Source organism: Molothrus ater, chromosome 9, assembly GCF_012460135.2.
Source record: "Molothrus ater isolate BHLD 08-10-18 breed brown headed cowbird chromosome 9, BPBGC_Mater_1.1, whole genome shotgun sequence".
In the NCBI taxonomy this organism is placed as follows: Eukaryota; Metazoa; Chordata; class Aves; order Passeriformes; family Icteridae; genus Molothrus; species Molothrus ater.
In genome coordinates this window covers 21,501,779-21,520,205 of record NC_050486.2, presented here as the reverse complement: position 1 = coordinate 21,520,205, position 18,427 = coordinate 21,501,779, and the positions used below count along the sequence as shown (strand labels likewise).

The 18,427-nt window shown below is 52.0% G+C and overlaps 2 protein-coding genes across 3 annotated transcripts in view; both read left to right on the top strand.

Annotated features, from left to right (window-relative positions):
• Positions 1-806: 806 nt before the first annotated feature.
• LOC118689603 (E3 ubiquitin-protein ligase HECTD3-like) lies at positions 807-9,219 on the top strand. 2 transcript variants are annotated; one of them, XM_036387967.1, is made up of 21 exons: positions 807-1,277; positions 1,356-1,516; positions 2,044-2,136; positions 2,567-2,702; positions 3,071-3,186; positions 3,450-3,563; positions 4,644-4,726; positions 4,964-5,129; positions 5,472-5,553; positions 5,800-5,982; positions 6,075-6,124; positions 6,256-6,320; positions 6,562-6,665; positions 6,913-7,032; positions 7,162-7,251; positions 7,344-7,550; positions 7,791-7,920; positions 8,302-8,376; positions 8,633-8,714; positions 8,809-8,880; positions 9,050-9,219. In XM_036387967.1, the coding sequence occupies exons 1-21, from the start codon at positions 951-953 to the stop codon at positions 9,132-9,134; spliced, it is 2,541 nt and encodes an 846-aa protein (XP_036243860.1). In that variant the 5' UTR covers positions 807-950; the 3' UTR covers positions 9,135-9,219. The 2 variants fall into 2 exon arrangements, with proteins under 2 accessions (XP_036243860.1, XP_054371799.1); XM_054515824.1 differs by lacking the exons at positions 4,644-4,726; positions 4,964-5,129.
• Positions 9,220-9,735: 516 nt separating this feature from the next.
• EIF2B3 (eukaryotic translation initiation factor 2B subunit gamma) overlaps positions 9,736-18,427 on the top strand; it is a 96,990-nt gene continuing 88,298 nt past the window's right edge. Inside the window, exons 1-2 of the mRNA XM_036388104.2 lie at positions 9,736-9,987; positions 13,387-13,526. Of these exons, the coding sequence (XP_036243997.1) occupies positions 9,840-9,987; positions 13,387-13,526 (288 nt within the window). The 5' untranslated portion in view covers positions 9,736-9,839. The remainder of the gene's footprint in view (positions 9,988-13,386; positions 13,527-18,427) is intronic.

The window sequence follows — 18,427 nt, the reverse complement described above, 5'->3', positions numbered from 1 at the left end:
TGGCCATTGCTGCAGTGAGGCACAGTCATGCCTGTTCAATAGGTAACACTGCAGGGATGAACAGCTATTGGATCTCTCTGCACAGTGCCTTTGCAGGCAGGGATGGAGCTGGACTCTGACCTGCCAGGAGAGCAGGCAGGCACCAGGGGACCTTTGAGCTCTGCCATCTGCTTGTTTCATGATCCTTCAACTCAGCCCTTTGTGCCCAACCTGAAGAAATTAAGGTAGCATGGGGTGGAGCTGAGTTGCTCTCTGCCATCACCTTGCTTTGGAATGCAACAAGCAGACATGACATGGCACACCCCATGTTCAGGGCAGGGTGGGGGAGTTGGGGCTGTGTGCTTTTGGGTGTAATGGCCTCACTCCTTCTGCCAGGATGCCTCTGCCACCTGGGATAAAGCTGTTCTAGGCAGAGAAGCCTGTCCTCCTCCCCAACAGTGCTTGGAGCATCTCCACCTGCTGCAGGCCTGCCCAGGGCAGGGATATAACAGCCAGAAGCTGGCTCTCCCATACCAGAATTCCCACCAACCTCTTTTCCCTATCCAGGCTGGAGATGTAGCCCTGTGCCCTGATGCCACAGGACTCCCTCTCTGCTTGTCGGAATGCAGGCAAGGACAGAGATGTTGGAGGCCGGGAGAGAGCAGGTACTGAAGTGGGTGTAACAGAGTCACATCTTGGCAAAGGGGGCCGGGAACTGGAGACAGGAGCGCCTGCGGCCCGAGAGTGATGAAGAAGCGCTGGGGCGTGCCCGGGGCACGGGCGGAGCGGCGCCTGCCTGGCGTGGAGGCGGCAGCTGGGAAGTGAGCGCTGCCTGAGGCGGGGCGGCCCGGAGGGAGGCGGGCACGGCTGCCTCGCCGGAGGCGCCCCGGTCCGGCGGGCACTCCGGGGCGGGCACGGTCGGGACAGCCCGGGGCGCAGCGCAGCGGCGCGGAGCCGGTGCCCGGAGCGCGATGAAGGCGGGCGGGGAGGCGCCGCACCAGGTGCTGGGCCGGCTGCGGTTCCTACTGCAGTGCAGCGAGTGCTTCCGCCGCGCCCGGGCGCTGCCCGCCGCGCTCTGCTACGTGCCGCGGGAGGTGCAGTACAAGATCTGCAAGGACCCCTCGGCCCCCGCGGCCGCCGCCGCCCGCAGCCTGCTCAGCGTGTGGGACAGCCCGGGGCCGGCGCGGGGCGGCAAGCGGGCGGCGCGGGCCACGATCGAGGTGCGGAAGGGCGGCTGCCTGCGCGCCACCGGCGAGGAGTACTGCAACAGCGCCGGGCTCTGGGTCAAGCTCAGCAAGGTAACGCGGGGGCGGCACCGGGAACCACCCGGGCATGCCGGGTCCCGACGGCGGTGACAGGACGGGATGTGCCTTCAGGAGCAGCTGGAGGAGCACACGGGCACCCGTGGCTTGGCGGAGGGCTGGGTCCTGGCGCAGAGGTTCGGAGAGGGAGGAGATAAATTAGTCCCGGTTGACTCCGTGGAGAGGATCCAGTGTCAGCACCAAACGCTGGGGGTTGATTACAGACCTGCTGTCAGGTATGGCCCCGGGCAAGAACTGGGCTCTGGGCGCTGGAAACGCGTGTGACCGGTCCTCACAGAGGACACGCAAACCAACCATCCCAAATCCCTTGGGCACGCCCAGCACAGCCCACTCACTCAGCGCAGGTGGGACCCGTCCCCGCCGAGCAGCGGCGGGCAGGTGGGTGCTCCCTCGTAGATTAATCCTGTTTGCTTGTGGCAGCGCCTGCACAGAATAAAGATGATACCAGGGGCGTTCTGAGTCACTTGAATTTGGGCTGAGCCCCAATGACACAGGGGTTGTGCAGCGATCAGAGAGCTCAAATTTTATTTTCCTGATGGAAGGTCATGTGCAGGGCGGGATTCCCCTGCTCTGTCCCAGCCTGTACTCGGGCAGGGACACTCACCCTTCCCGCAGCTGTTCCTGGGTGCCACCCCCAGTGCCCCACTACTGCTGACTACACTTCAGGCTAAGGCAGTAATGGACACACTGAGCACTGACACATCTTTTCCATTGTGTGACTCCTCTGCCTCTGCTGCTCCAGCTGGGAACAAGTGGTGGACCTGACGTACTCCATACGCCTTGGAGAGATGCCCAGGCTCATAGAGCAGGATGAGGCTGCCGTGCAGAAGTTTCGGTATGAATGCATCTCCTTGAGCAAGACTGCAGCATCCTGAGGGGCTGCTGGCCAGGGCCTGGACATGCCTGCAGGGCCAAGACTGGCTTCAGGGTCTGGAGGCGGGAGGATGAGTGCCACGAGATGCCTTTTACATTGGTACCTCAGCACTGCTCAAGCAAAGATGGCCTTTGCTCCACAGACCATTGGAGTGACTGTGTACTGCTATTGCACTGGGTTGGAGTGGCCATTAATACCTGGTGTGCTGATGATGAGATAGAGCCATGCCATCTGTCTGCTGCAGCACAGTGGCCTGGCACCATGTCAGTTTGGTGGCCATGAGACACTGCAGCCAGTCTCAGCTGGGGCTGGGGCTCCTGCACACTGCTGGTGGGCAGGTTTGGGGTGCAGCCTGGTCTCCTCATCCTGTTAACACAGAGACTCCCTGCAGGTCCGTGCCCCCAGGCTGGACCTATGAGCACGACATGGAGCTGGGGCGCTTCCTGTATGACCACAGTGAGAAGAAGCTGCAGAGTGCGGACTGCATCAAGGAACACATCAACAGCATTGAGGTCTCCTCACACGCGGTGCGTAGTGGGGCTCCTCTGCAGCCTCAAATCAGCACAAGACACGTGAGCATCAGCACAGATGTGGGGTGGAGTGGCCAGCTGTGGCTGTCCCCTCTGCGAGGGGCCGGGCATGGTGGGGGGGTTTTGCTGCTCTAGCAAAGCTGTTGGGAGTTGGGTGTTGGGGTCAAAACCCCATTGTGTCTCTGGGGCACTGGGGGTCCACAGCCATGCCCAGTTTGCTGTGTCAGGGAGCCACCATCCACCCACAGCCTAGCAAACCAAGGGGCTGGCCTGTTCCTGACCTCCTTTGGACCCACAGAACACATCTAAGAGGAGGCCATGGTGTGTCCAAGGATGCTCATCTCCCTCCCTCTGCTCACTTGCAGGAGGATTGTGCTGCAGCCCATCTGACAGACAACCTGACATACACCTTCTGGGAGAGCTGCGGGCCCCCGGGGCAGCACTGGGTGCGGCTCAACATGAAGAAAGGCGCCATTGTCAGGTGAGACCTCGGGGTGTCCCTCCATGCCAACAGCTGGGCCAGGGAAGGGCAGGGTGTAGGGCAAAGCACCATCTTCCTCTTCAACCCAGCTTTCCCCCTGCTGCACCTGGGGGCGTGGGGTTGAGGTGGGGGACAGCTGCTGCCAAAGGCACCCCAGGAAGACACAGCCTTGCCCCAGGCCTGGGGCAACTGTGGGGGCAGCTCTGGGCTCAGGCAGCTTATGAGGGGAGGATAATGCTGTTTCTTGCTCTTCTTACCCCCAGGAGGCTATGGCTGATGCTGGATGGGCAGTCCAACTCCCATGTACCCAGGCGAGTGGCTGTGTATGGGGGAACACTAAGCAGGCTGCAGCACCTGAGAACAGTCCTAATTAACGAGTGAGTAATGAGTGAGGATCAGCCTGTGCCTGACTTGTGCCACACTCCTGAGCTGTCTCTGCATCCTGAGCAGATATTAAGGGTGGGGCTGGGGTTGGTTCTGAGTGACTTGCCAGTGACAGTGGCTCTCTGAGGGTTGGAACTCTCTGGGTGCAGGCTACATCTGCTCCAACAAGTGTAGTGGTCCCTTGCTTCCATGTGCCAGTCAAGTGCCTTAATCTCCTCTCTTGCTCCTCACCCATGCTGCAGCAGCTGGTCTGCAGTGTGCTTCCTTCTGCCTGGTGACTTTGATGGTCTTTCTGCCTCTTCCTCCTCCCTTCTGGAACACGTGCCACTGCTGCCACCTTCCTGAGCATCTCTGCCATGCTGTAGCCAAGAAGTCCCGGGGTGCTTCACCCCTCTATCTTCACCTAGGCCCTGAACACCCTTCTCAAGGCAGCCAGGGGCTTACACAGGAGCACAAAGGTCTCCATTGCCTTCCCCCCTAAACATGCCTGTTTGATGTTTTCTGGCTGAGCAGTGAAATCTGTCTCTGAAGAAGCACCCATGAGACTGCAGAGGTGTCCTTTGCAGCAGCAGGAGCCAGCTCTGAATCTGCATCTGAATGCTTGCAGTGTTTTTTTCCCCATGGGCTCACAGGACTTTGATGGGACCTTGACAAGGCGTTGAAAATACACTTAGTAAATTGCTCATTTACACAAATCCCTGTTTCTTTCAAAACCGCACCACCCTTGCATGACCAACTCTGCTTGAAGGATGGTTCTGCCCTTGTGAGATGTGCTGGGACCCCCAAGAACAGTGACATGCTCTCAGCCATCTTGTCTTTCTGTACTGCTTTGAATTTGTGCTCTTTTCTGGCTTTTTGGATGCGGCTTCCACCTTCTCCAGAACGTCTCTGTGCCTCTGACAGCCTCTTCTCTGCTTGGGCACCTCCTGCCACAGCCCTGGTGAGGTGGGGGGGCTTTTGCATGGGTAGAAGCACATCCTTGGCTGGGGAGCCAGAGTGGCCTGTGCCTTGCTGGCCACCTCACCGTTGTCTGTGCCTCATGGCTCTGCCATCTCCCTCCATGCTGTGTGCAGGAACAGCTACCAGAGCGTCTGCATCCTCCGCGACATGAAAACCCACATGCCCGTGCTGGAGATCCGCTTCCTGGAGTGCCGGGGTGAGCCTGTGCACCCAGACTGTGCCTGCCAGCCCAGCCTGGCCCTAAACCCACAGCTAGTCCTGACCCTGCGGCTCTTCCTACCACACTTGCTGCTTTTTGGGATCCACTGGCGGGGAGGTTGAGGAATGAGCTTCATATGAGATGCTGCAGGTGCTGGGGGCACCTCGCCTCTTGCTGCAGCATCCGAGCCATGCTGGCTGCAGCACACGCAGCATCGCTGCTCTTTCTCGGCAGCCCGAGGGTACAATGTCCGTCTGCAGGGGATTAAGATCGTGTCCTTCTGGGAGTGGGACCTGATCCTGAACGCTGGCATGTTCCAGCCAGCCCGGCTGGTTCGCTACCCTCTCCTGGAAGGGGTGGATGCCGATGTGCTGTACCGGAGAGCTGTGCTCATCCAGAGGTACGGCACAGGGATGCCACAATTCCTACAGTGATCTCAGCCCCAAAAAGCATCGTGCCTTCACCTGCAGGGCAGCCCCAGGCTGGGGTCAGCACTGGCCCCACAGAGACCCTCTGCAGAGATTCAGCTGCAGTGCAGCAGCATGGGCTGGGCTGCTCTTGTTTGCAGCATTTTTTTTGGGGAAATGAAATAAAGTGCTTGGACAGAGGGTGGGTGCTCCTCTGGTGTCTTATGACTTTCAATGGGCTGGAGGGGACCCATGTGCAGGGAGCACAGTGCCCAGGGGTTGTGGTGAAATGCCACTCTCCTGCAGCCTCACACTGCTTCTCTCCTGTCTCCAAGGTTTGTCCAGCTCCTGGAAAGTGTCCTGTGTTACCTGATCCCCCTCTCCGAGGACAGCATCGGCACCTTCAATGCACTCAGGGTGAGCATGTGCCAGGCTTCCCTGGGATGGTGCCAGTAGGGGCATCTCCTCACAAGTTCAGGTTTTCTGGGGGCTGTTGTGTTTCCTCCTTATCCAGTGGGGACAGACCAGCTCAGGGCTGAGAGCTGCCATGTTTGGCATTGCCTCAGGGATGGAGGAGCATCCCCTGTGACACCAGGGCTGACTTGAGGAGTGGAAAAGACAGTAGGATCAGACCTCTAACCATCCCTGCTTGTCCCTTGCTAGAGCATGAAGCCATTCCTGCTGCTGTCCAAGCAGAGTGAAGCCCTCATTGCCCACTGTCTGCAGTCCTCGGAGAGCTCTGCTCCTGACAGCCTGCCAAAGCTCTACATCAACCGGCTCCTGGCCCGGGAGCACCGTGCCAACCCCGCGCTGGACCCCAGCTGCAGGAACGCTGTCTTCACCCAGGTATGGCACCACTGTGCCCTGTGCCAGGTACCTGTCACTTCAGCAGGTATCTTGCCCCCATCTCATCCCCTTTCTGCTCTACTACTCTCCAGCTGTATGAAGGCCTCAGCTCTTCCAAGAACAATCAGCCCCTGGACTACAGGTAGGTCTTCAGTGTCATATTTGTGGGGTGTCACTTCCCCAGAGCAGGATGCAAGGGGATTCCAGGTGCTGCTGGAATGTGCTCCGCTGGAACGGAGGAGGGATGTGCATGGGGCTGTTGCTTCCCCACAGGTGGCCCCTGACCTACAGCCAGTGGTGGGAGTGCGATTTCGTCACTGAGGGCATCATTGACAGCGGTGAGAGCTCTCCCCTGGTATCTCACGTGTTGGGGTGCAGCTCAGTGGGTGCCTACGCTGTCCCAGCTGCTTTGGGAGCGGCAGCTCCCTGCTCTGCAAACATGAGATCATTCCTGTATCTCCCCTACCCCACCAGTGCTGCTGCTGCTGCCCCAGGGAGGGGAGCAGCTTGGCCAGATACTGTGGCTCAGTGTCTGGCCCTGATGTGTCAGGCACTGACCATCTTCTGCCCCCCCCGCAGGTGGTGGCTTTCGGGACAGCCTGACAGATGTGTCAGAGGAACTGTGTCCCAGCTCCAGCGATGTCCCGGTGCCCCTGCCGTTCTTTGTGCGCACCTCCAATCAGGTTTGGCATCCCACAGTCTGCCTGTCCAGGCCAGGGGAGTGAGTCAGCAGAGCCTGGGATGCTAGCCCTACCTTAATGCTTGCAGGGCTATTGGCTGGGGGAGCTGTGCTTGTACCTGGGTGGTGGAGATCTCCTGGAGGGATGTAAAGGGCAGGAGAGGCAGGTGGAGGGGTGAATGTGGGGGAGGCTGCAGGAGAGACCATGCTGGGCTTGTCACATCTCTGTGTCCTAAGAGTCTCTCGCACAGGCTAACAGCAGCAGTGACACCAGGGACAGGTATGTCCCCAACCCCTCCTGCAAGGACTTCCCCAAGTATGAGTGGATCGGGCAGCTGATGGGAGCAGCCCTGAGGAGCAAGGAGTTTCTGGTGAGCACAGCAGAGCCTTCCTGGCCAGTGAGGGGGCTTGGCAGGGGCCCCCCCTGTCTTGGGCAGAGGGGCTGCCCATGAGTGAAGAAGAGACAGGAGGAGAATGCTTGTGTCCACTCATTTTGGCAGATCCTGTCTTTGCCAGCGCTGGTGTGGAAGCAGCTGGCAGGGGAGGAGGTCAGCTGGAGCAAGGACTTTGCCACTGTGGACTCAGAGCTGGTGAGCAGGGCCGGGTGCTGGCAAGGCAGCGCTGTGATCTCTCATGGCTGCTGTGGCTCCACTGTAGTGGCTATTGCTCATCTGGATTGCAGGTGAAGCTGCTGGAGGTGCTGGAGAGGGTGGACAAGGAAGGCTTTGAGTTCATGTTTGGCAGAGACTTGACCTACACGACAGTGCTGAGTGACCAGCGCATGGTGGAGCTGATCCCCAACGGCAGCAACACCGCTGTGTGCTATGAGGACCGCAGGGAGTTCATCCGCCTGGTGCAAAAGGCTCGGCTGGAGGAGAGCAAGGAGCAGGTGACACTGTCCCCCAGGGCTGACAGGGGACTCTACTCCTGTGGCAAGATGTCCTGGTACTTGTGGGACTGCCAGCTCCAGCTGGGTGGTTTCTTTGTGCATCCCATGCCCAGGATGTCTGTGTACCCTGGGGTACACAGACATCCTGGGGTCCTGTGGCTGCTGTCCCCAGAGCCCTAGGTGGCTGCCTGGGGCTCAGACCCACTGTGGTGACATGGAGCCCGTCCTGTGTCCCCACAGATTGCAGCCATACGTGCTGGGCTGCTCCGTGTGGTGCCCCAGCCTGTGCTGGACCTGCTCACCTGGCAGCAGATGGAGAAGAGGATCTGTGGGGACCCGGAGATCACAGTGGCTGAGCTGCAGAAGTTCAGTAAGTCACAGGGCCAGCCCAGAGCTGCTCCCTGCCCTCCACATGGGCAGGGGATCCCCTTGATAATGTTTGTCCTGCACATGCATCCTGGTCATGGGATGTCTGAGAGCCTGGGGTAGGATTAGGTAGAGGGTCCCTGGATGCTTCAGGTTTAGCAGCAAAACCTACTCTGGTCCATCTGGTCCTTAGCTGCTACAGGCAGAGTTGAGTGGCCACTCTGCAAACTAGGACCTTATTTCTCCACCCACCATGACACGAGGTGCTGGTCCCATTCAGGGGTGCCAGGGGCTCTCATAGGCTCACCGAGAAGCAGAGGGTCTCCTCCTATCCTTTGCTTTGCTGGGAGTTTCTAATTAAGCCATTGCACATTCTTTGTTGCAGTCAAGTTTGAGGACTTCCCCCCTGATGATACCCGCATCAAGTATTTCTTGGAGGCACTCAACAACTTCACCAGTGGTGAGTGACCCCAAGCCTTTACCCGCTCTTCATGTGCAGTAGGATGGGGTAGGGTAGGGGGTACCCCCTGCCCTGTGCCCCAGGGGTGCTCACCAGGTGCTTCCCTGGGAAACGGCTGGGGTCATCCCAGCCGGCCCTTTCCGGGATTCCGAGAGGATCCCTTAGCTTTGCCCCATGCTCCTGGGGTGATTCTGCAAGGCAGATCTTGCTGGGACAGCCCTGTCCCTGACACCTGAGTTCTTGTCCTTCCCCTCAGAGGATCTCAGCCATTTCCTCAAGTTTGCCACCGGCCGGAGCCGCCTCCCAGTTCAGATCAATGTCTATCCGGAAAGGTCGAAGTGAGTCCATCCTGCCTGGGGTCCCTGTGCCATGCTGGGGTCCCCACATCATGTCAGGTTGCTGTGCTGGGTTCTGACTCTCCTTTCTCCCAAGCTTGGATGCATGGGACGTGATGCCACAGTCCTCCACATGCTCCTGCAGCTTCTTCTTGCCCAATTATTCCACGTGAGTTGAGCTGGGGAATAGGGATGCTCCCCATTCCCTGGAGCTGGTGTTGGGGTTCCCATCAAGACTCCCCAGGCCTTCCCCTGGGGGATGTCCAGGCAGGCATGGGGAGGGAAGCCTGAAGTCTTCTGTGGCCATCATGGCTGTGACCTGGCATTCCCCCTGCCAGGGCCAAGATCTGCGAGGAGCTGCTGCGCTACGCCATATACAACTGCATGTCCATCGACACCGACAAGAACCCCGCGGATGAATGAGACCCCCCCGTGCCCATGCCATGGGAGCCTCAGGGACACTGGATTCAATAAAACTGCAGGGCCAGATCCTGCTGTCCTGCCCCCATTTGTGTCTGTGCTTCTCTAGGTCTGGGACTGCAGCTGGAAGGGTCAGCATGGCGCTGGATGCTGGGTGCTGCCCGCACAGGCTCCTGTGGGGTGGAGAGCATGGGGGCAGGGAGCGGTGTAAGTCCTGTCCCTTGTCTGGACATGGTGAGGGGAGCACAGCTGCAAACTGACCCCCAGTGTCCCCAGTACACCCCACAGGGAGCCCCCGGTGTCCCCAGTACACCCCACAGGGAGCCCCCGGTGTCCCCCCAGTGTCCCCCATTACCCCCCACAGTTCTCTCCGCGGCCGCCTGGGGGCGCTGTTTCGCCGAGCGCCCCCCGCCGCTGGGCAGGGATCCATGACTCGGCGCTCGGCAGCGCGGGATCCCTTCGCTCAGTGTTCCTCTCGCCGTCCTGGCTGGGTGGAGGCCGCCCGCAGCCCACCGGCGTGGTGGATCGATTCTATCGGCGCTCGCCCGCGATCGACGCTCTCGGCTGTCCGCGCGCAGGCGCAGCGCGGCCGCGCCGCCATTGCTGCGCTGTCAGTGCCGGGAGCGGTCGCGGGGAGCGGAGCCGTGACCCGGCCTCGTCCCGCCTGTGCCGGTGAGGCCCTGCCTCTCTGTGTCACTCCGCCACACGATGGAGTTCCAGGCCGTGGTGATGGCGGCCGGAGGCGGCTCCCGCATGACGGACCTGACCTCCAGCATCCCGAAGCCGCTGCTCCCGGTGGGAAACCGGCCCCTGCTCTGGTACCCGCTGAACCTGCTGGAGCGCGCCGGCTTCGAAGGTGAGGCCCGGCGGGCTCTGGGCGTGCTGGGGACTGCGGACTGCCCCTGGTCACCACGGGCTGTCCCCGCTCACCGCCGCCGCTCCCGTCCGTTCTCATGCCGTGTCGCAGGTGCCCTGTTGGACGGGGCAGGTGCTGTAGCACATGTCCCCTCTGTGCTGGAGCTGTGCTGTTGGCCCGTGTCACATCCCTTCGTGCCCTCTCGGCTGCGCTCCCTGTGCCTGCATCCCTTTCTCACCGAGGGCCGCGGTTGTCCGAAAGGAGGTTGTAGAGAGGGGTGTGTTGGTCTTTTCTCCCAGGTGACAAGTGGCAGGACGAGAGGAAATGGTCTTAAGTTGCACCAGGGGAGGTTTAGATTGGATATTACGAAAATGTTTTTCATTGAAGGGGTGTTAAGGCATTGGAAGAGATTGCCCAGAGAAGTGGTGGTGTCACCATCTCTGAAAGTGTTCAAAAACCATGAGTATATGACACTTGAGGACGTGGTTTAGTGGTGAACGTGGTGGTGGTGCTGGTTGGTTGGACTTGATGATCTTCAAGATCTTTTCCAACATTGCAGCGATTCTGTGATTTGAGGCCTTTCCCAGCTCTGATGTCATTCCCTGGGTCACTAACCTTGAGTCTCCCGTGTTCCTTTCTCAGAGTCATTAATGGCAGCAGTGTGAGAAGTGCCATCTCCCTGGTGGTTTGTTGTTTCAGACTGGCCCAGGGCCAGGCTTGCTGGCTCTGTCCGAGGCACTCAGTCCGTGTGGCCACAGCAGGGTGGGGACAATGGCACACTCGTGGTGCTCACCTGTGGGCTTTGTTTCACCCTGGGACTAAAGTGCTATTTAGTACCTGGTGAGCTTCTTCAGTATCTTCTGAAGTTAGGCTTTGTTCACCTTTTGAGTGCTGGACCAAATCTTTCTGTGGCATCCCCCCCAGCTTCTTCTAAAGCTTCTTCCTGACACCTTTCAAGTGTCCAGGTTTTTTATGTTTGTGTTTGTCTTTTGTGTTTCTTCTTCTCTGTTTTGTCTCTGTGATTATCCTGTACTTCATCCTGAGTCTGTGGTTTTCTTCCTGACTGTTTCTATATTCTGTGGAGATGTAAAGATCAACTCATGATTATCCATGTTAGCTTCTTACTATTTCAGTGGGAAGGAGCAAAACTAAGAGCAGACTTTGCCTTTATTCTGTTTAATTAGAAAATCCTAAAGAATTTCTGTTCTTTGGATTTGTTTTTTGTTTGTTGAAATCTGCATTCTGAATGTCTCCCTTCTTTCCCTGTTCTCCTGTCTCTTTTTTTTTTTTTTCCAATACTTTTATCCTGCAATGGAAATTTAGATAGCTAAAATCTTCTGTATAATCAGCATTGTGCTTTGTGGGGCTGTTTATTCAGAAATAACCATTTCCACTTGATGCTCTTGTCCACTAGCACTAGGTGCTGCCCCTCTACACAGCCCTGGTGAGGCACATCTAGAGTGCTGTGTCCAGTCCTGGGCTCCTCAGGACAGGAGGGACATGAAGCTTCTGGAGCAGGTCCAGTGGAGGGCAACAAAGATGATGAAGGGACTGGAGCATCTCCCTTATTAGGAAATGCTATGGGAGCTGGGCCTGTTCAGCCTCAAGACAACTGAGAGGGAACCTCATCAATGTCTCTCATTCTCTGAAGGGAGGTGTCAGAGGATGGACCAGGCTCTGCTCAGTGGTGCCAAGCAATGGTACAAGAGGAAACAGGCAGAAACTGATGCACAGGAAGTTCCCCCCTGAACATGGGGAAAAACTTCTTTAATGTGCAGGTGACTGAGCACTGGGACAGGCTGTCCAGAGAGGGTGTGTGACCTCCCTCACTGGGGATATCCCAGAGCCATCTGGACACAATCCTGTGCAATGTGATTTGAGAGGACCCTCCTTGAGCAGGGAGGTTGGCTCAGATGATCCAGTGTGGTCCCTTCCATCCTGAGCCTTGCTGTGACTCTGTGACAGTGCTGCAGTCAGATCTTTCTCCTTTCTCACATGTAGTGCTTCAGCTTACCTGTCTCCAGTGAAAATGTGGACATGCAGGGTTGTATTCAGTAAATGCATTCAGCTTCAGTAAGGAAACTGCCACCTTCCTTCTCCTTCTGTGCTTCACACCTGTGACCAAGCTGTACACCCCTGTATTAAATGATCCAGTGGCATGAGTTCTCTCCCTTAAGGATTAGTTCCTCATACTTGCTATGTAAGTAAGTAGGTGTTCCATGGGTGACTCACTGTGTCTCATTTGCCCTAATTGTAAGTGCTTCATCCCTCCTAATATTTAGGAGGCCTTTGCCCAGCTCAACAGGTTTATGCTGAACTGTGTGAGCTTACAACTTGCACCAGTTCCCCCTTTATCAGTTAATTCTTTGCCTAATTCAAGGAGTGCTTTCAGTCCTTTTCTCTAGATTCTTCAGCCTCTTTTGAATTCACACTGGCATCCAGTATGGGGGTGAAAGAGCAGCCATGTCTCTGGCACTAAAATGCCACACAAGTCCCATGTTTACAGTTCCTTTCTCTTGTTTTTTAATAGATTCAAGATGAGTTGAGTTTTGATTGATGCAGATTTATTCCTGTGTTTTCATCTTGCCTATTCTATTATTATCATTCTTACTTATTATTTCCCATAATTCTCTGTTAAAATTCCATATGGAATACAATGTTATATTGTTGAGGTGTTTTGAGGGGATATTTTAACTGGAAAATTTGATTGCTGCTTTTCCTTCCCGTTCTTAAGACTGGGGGAAACGGTTTCTTGTCATCGTGTTTCCTCAGTCTTTTCTTTGCAGAGCTTCTGTTCTCACATTCTTCGTTTTGGAAAATATGCTTTCATGCCAGTGTTGATTTCCTTCAAATATGCATTTATCCTTTTTCTTTTGTAGATGGAATGAATTTGTTGCTCATATATTACCCCACTTTCTTGCCAAGCTGATGCTGAGAATTAGTTTAACCATTGTATTGTAATAGTGTGGTTGGTGTTGTCCACAGAGGATTACAGGATCGGAGCAGCAAAAGACAAAGCTCTAAAGTGTTGGTGACATGAACACGGGGTCTCATTGGTCTGTTTGAGGACATATGGTTTGAGGTTGCTGGTTAATGATACAAGAAGTGTCTCTTCTATCTTGCTAGCTCATGCCACACATGTATGTGTCCCTTTCAGTAACAACCTCCACCCAGCAAAGCAGGGGAGATTGTTTTCCCATTCATTGGAGTTTAATTCTTTTCTTGAAAAGTTACTGTTGCCAAAAGAGCTTGACTGGATGGAGAACCCAGTTATGTTACTCAAGCCTTTTGACAGTTCCATGAGCCTTTCTAAATAAAAAAGTGGGTGTATCCTATTTGTGATAAATATTATTTAGATTTTTTTTCTGCTTCATCTCATCTCACTCTCCTTTGTCCTAGAGGTCATTGTGATTACAAGAAAGGAAATCCAGAAGATGCTAAACCTGGACACAAAAATGAAGCTTGATTTTGTGTGCATCAGTGACAACATGGACATGGGTACAGCAGATTCACTGAGGCACATTCACCAGAAAATTAAGGTATTACTGTCTTTTATTGAACTTAACTGGAAGTTATTTGTTTATAATTTTTTGTTGTTGTTGTTGTGTTGTAAGGAGTGTCCTGTGTAGTGATACTGTGCATAACTGAATTTCCTGGTCTTCAAAAGAGCTGAATTTTGTAAAGGTCACCTCACAAGGGAACGCACACAAAGACTCTGAATGACTGGAATTGAGAGCTGGGAAGGCTGGAGCCTGTTCAGGCTGGGCTTTGGCTGCTTCTTGGTCACTGTTAGCTTTCTGGCAAGGAATTAAAAGGTTGTATTTGTTTCTATGATTTTTGATACAGAGTGTGATAGTTGTTGTCTGTCTACCTAGTGCTTGGGGGAGTAGCTCTGCACAAATGTTCTTTGCTGTCTAAGGCAGTGCAGTGGTGCTCCAGAGAGTTTGTGTTCACTGCTGGTCATGACACAGGCGTGCCTGCGCTCTTGGGTCAGTGACTTGTGCTGGGCTTCAGTTTTCTGCTTTTCCTCTGCTTTTGTTCCCTTGGTCTTACAGTAAGCTCTTCAGTAAACAGTGCCCAGATGTGATAAAGGGCTGCTGTTCAAATAGAACCAGCAGTTTATAGAATTTTAATTTCCAGCTGCATAATTAAAACACTCCCACGTAAGGCAGAAACGCTGCTCAGAGCTCTTGCTGTGATCTGGGACAGAATTTTGTTTTTGTTGTTGTCGTAGATTTAATCATGGGATTTGTTCCCTGTCTGTTTAGGCCATCTTAGCCAAATTGCCTGTTTAAATAAATGTTGCAACAGAACATCAATGAGTGCTTAAGTCCTGAGGTTTCTTTTTGAAGCTCTTTTTGAACCTAATAAAGTGCAGTGTTACAGGCTATATACTCCCAAGAGAAAGACTTCATTTGAGACAAGGTGAAACTTCATGGCAAATACGGATGTGTAGATGGCACAAGGAGACAGATCTGGCAAGGGATTAATGTACAGACTAGTATTTAAAGGGTGAAGAGAATGCATAACAAAGAAAATCAAAATTAACAAAAACAGTTTAACTGAACTGAATGTTTCTGTCATGTGCAGAATCACATTTTGTCATAACTCAGTTTGGCAGTATTTTTTAAATACATGTGTGCAATGAGGAAGTATCTGCACTGCAAATTGGAACCCTGACCTTACAGTTTTATTGTCTGATCAATATTGGGGTTTCTGTCTTTTGGTAATCCAGCCAGGTCTGCTATGGGGCCCTGGGAAGCAACAAGTAGAGTGTCTGTGAGTTAGAAAATAGTGTGTCTTCACAGGCGGCAGTGTTGATCCTCTGTTTATTTTCCAGAAAAGAGGCTTAGAGAAGATGTGAGGTAGTCCTGAAATCCACACAAGTTTTCCTAAGTCAGATGCTATGTATGAGTGGCAGCAGCTGCTTCTGCCCTTTTTATTCCATGTCTGCTTGCCTGGGCACAGAGGACAGTGGTCTCTTATTTGAAAGAAGCCTATACTAAGTTCTTGAGCAGATTGCTGTACTGTGTATTTTGGAGTCATTCCTGTAGTAAATGCATACCACTAGTGCACCTCTTACAGGGTATGCCCTCTCCTGTGTGATAGAGGTGAGAGAACTCCACAGTAGAGGTAGCTGAAAAGCTGCTGTATGTTGGCTGTGTTTGCGGTGCAGTGGGAGAGTGATCTCGTTGAAGAATGAGTTTCCCTGGTGAAAACAACTGCTTCTTGTGGCCATAGTTTGCTGGCAGGCTTTTTGCAGCCCATGCCAAAAGTCTGATGAGAAGTTTAAACTGGTTGCTGAAACTTAGTTGTCACAAATTGAGTTAATTGCCCACAGACAGAAGAGCAAGTATGCTCAGTGAAAGCGAGGTAACATGGCACAGCATAGACAACTTGCTTGTGTGCAGTGCAAGTGACAGGGAGTAGAGCCAAGATTATAAATGCACAGTAAGAAATACGGCTAAGGGTAGCAGAACTGCTGATCACAAATTCTGAGATGTGCATAAAACACTCTAAAGCATAACATTTCATGACTTGCTGCCTTGTCTAGCATTAACTGAAGGAGTCTCACTGCTGCTTGCTGTGCCTGCAGTTTTGGGCCTTTTTGTTGTGTTGCTCCTTGGGTAATGAGGCTTGATACTTTAAAGATTAGATGTCAAGATTGGACTTAGAGAATTGCATTCAGAAGTAGCAGGAGAGCGCATACATGCAAAACCTGTAAGGGCTAAGGAAGTGTAGTTTCCATTGTTTTCTCTCTTTACGGTGCTGGTGTTTTTTGGTGGCAGGTAAGACTGACTTTTCATTCACAGTAACAACCATCTGACTGCCAGTCTTACTTTTTGCAAGTTGTTCAGAAGTTCATAAGAGCAAAGGAAACTCATTGAAGTTTTTGTTTGCTGTTTGCCCACTCTGCACACATAATAGTGTTTTTGACAATTTTGCTTCGAAAGTTGATATACTAGATGCAAGTTCTTTGCTCTATTGGAAGTCTTCTTGTTATTTTTGGCTGTCTCAGCCTACACCTGATTGACAAGGTAGCAGCTTCATTAGGGTTTTCATGTTCATTACAAGTCTGAATGTATCCTTTTCTTGGATCCTTCATACAATAAAAATATTATGCTAAACTTGAGTCCTTAAGGTACCTACAAGAAAAGTAGCGAACGCCAGAAAACTTGGTCCTGTAAGTTTCACTTTGTGTATTCCTAGGCCTGGGTGTCAGTCTGGCCTTTTCTTTACCAGTACTTCTCTAACTGATGTGTGTAGTGGGTTGTTTTGTTTATTTTTATTAAACATTCAGTTCTGGGGTCTGAATAGCAAACACCATTAATCAGTTTGTCCTCACAATTCTCCAACTGAGAACTGAGGCATAATTAGGTGAAGAGATACAGCTTTTCTTTAAAATCATATATACTTGCTTTCTCCTCAATAACTATTGCTAATCCTTGTTTCTGGTTTTCATTGGTAAGCAGCACTGGCTGGAGCATTCACGTGAGTTGAATCTGGGTAATAGGGAAATCATAAAAGTCTTGACCGTTTCAGTGATGATATGTGATAATACTTTCTAGCAAGAGAAAAGATTGAGTGCTGTCTGCTGCAGGCTGTGGTAGCAGATGATGCAGTTTGGTTTTGTAGGCAGATTGTCTTTCAGTGGTAATTTTTTGTTGTTATTGTTATTATGGGAAACAGCCTTTTAAAATGTGAACTTATTTTGATGCTCCTTGTAATTTTATGTAATGAAATCCCCTGGCTCACTTAGGGAGGCTTTTCCTCTGTAGCTGGTATTAGTGGACATGATTTTTTCAAGTCATATTGTAAAGTCTTTTGATACATCCAGTATGGTTTTTTGCAGTCCAGAAATAGGTCTTCATTTATTTGACTTCTGCTGTCATTCTTAAAAGCCTGCTCTTGCAGTTCAGTGGACCTCCTTTGGCTGATTCACAGGACCAGTATGCAAAATGTGTGCCATAACCTTCATGTTATAGCACATAGAGTTTGGCTGGTAACACAGAACTTGTGATTTTGGGGAATAGTAACAAGAAATTTGTGTAGGAGCTAGAAGCCCAAGAGTAAATTGCAGTGTCTCAGAATGTACTAGTTGAAATACTGTGATGATAAGCAGCCACTCTGATGGAGGAAGGAAAGGTTGATGCAAAACTAGAATGTATCAGGTAAAGTATTCTTTATGGTAGAGATGAGAAATTAATTGTATTGCTTAAGGCAATGAGAAGGAGTTGTTTGCCAGGAATATTGAGCAGCTGTGGAACTCAAAGGTATCAAATGTGGGACAAACACTAGAAAAGATAAGATACTCAGAGTGGAGTATAAATGGGTTTAAATTAGGTGTGAGAAAACATAGGCTGAAAATTACAGAAAAGTTTTAATCAGAGCAGAATGTGATTGTGAGACAGTTTTCCAGGTGTAAACAAGATAAGAATCCCTCAGTTTCCTCCTTGAATGAGAATCTGTTTTGTTTTAGTTTTGTTTGCTTTTAAATAAACTGAGTAAATCAATAGCTGGAATGACAGGAGGCAAAACTCTTGACTCAGGAAATCCCGTTGAGGACTGTGTTTCTGTGACTTTCTGCTTGTACCATTCGTCAGGCTGCTAATGCCCTTTTTGTGGATTGTAGATTACTGTTGTTGAAAAAAATAAATGGCAATGGGTGTCACTATAGTTTACAAATGAGCTCCTCTGAAATTTAGGCATCTCTAATATTTGACCATTTTGTTTCCTGTGCCAAATTTTACCAGACCCACACAGCTGCTGTCTGGCACCCCTCCCAGGCTGGGGCTCTCCAGGCAGCAGGTTAAAAAACCTGGTTAACTGATGAATCTGTGTTTTGGGTGGATTGGGTGTGCCTGGATCAAACATTTGTCTTCACTGAGTCTGTATTATTTTCATCTTCTATTAAGCATTTCTCTCCCTTGTGTCACTCAACTATACTCCAGACAGTGATTAAAATGTGGCGTTCCAGCAGAGTAACAGCAATGGAACAATTTCATATTTTCCTCCCTTGATGAGCCCTTAGCTGTGTTAATGGAAGCCCTGAATAATATGGTGTGAATTAATCAGCTTGTCTTCTGCTGCTATCACTGCTGAGTGCTTGTGAGAGAAATGTTTCATCTCAGGTGGTCCACCTGGTTTTCTCAGTTTCAAAAAGTAAGATTACAAAGTAATATAGCTCTTTAAAAGCAAAGCAAAACAAACCCTAAAAAGCTACCAAAAAGAAGAAGAAAAACCAACTTTCTTTGAGCAAATAAACAAAGATTGAAACTCCAGATTCTCTTGGTATGTGCATCTTTGGGATCCGTGTTGTGGAAAGTGTGATGTCACGGTGGTGGTCCGTGTGCTGCTGAGGGTCACTGATCCGTGGAGTCTTGGCCAGCACGGCGAAGCGCTCCACTTCCTCTGCTGAAAAATCTCCTTTCCAAACACA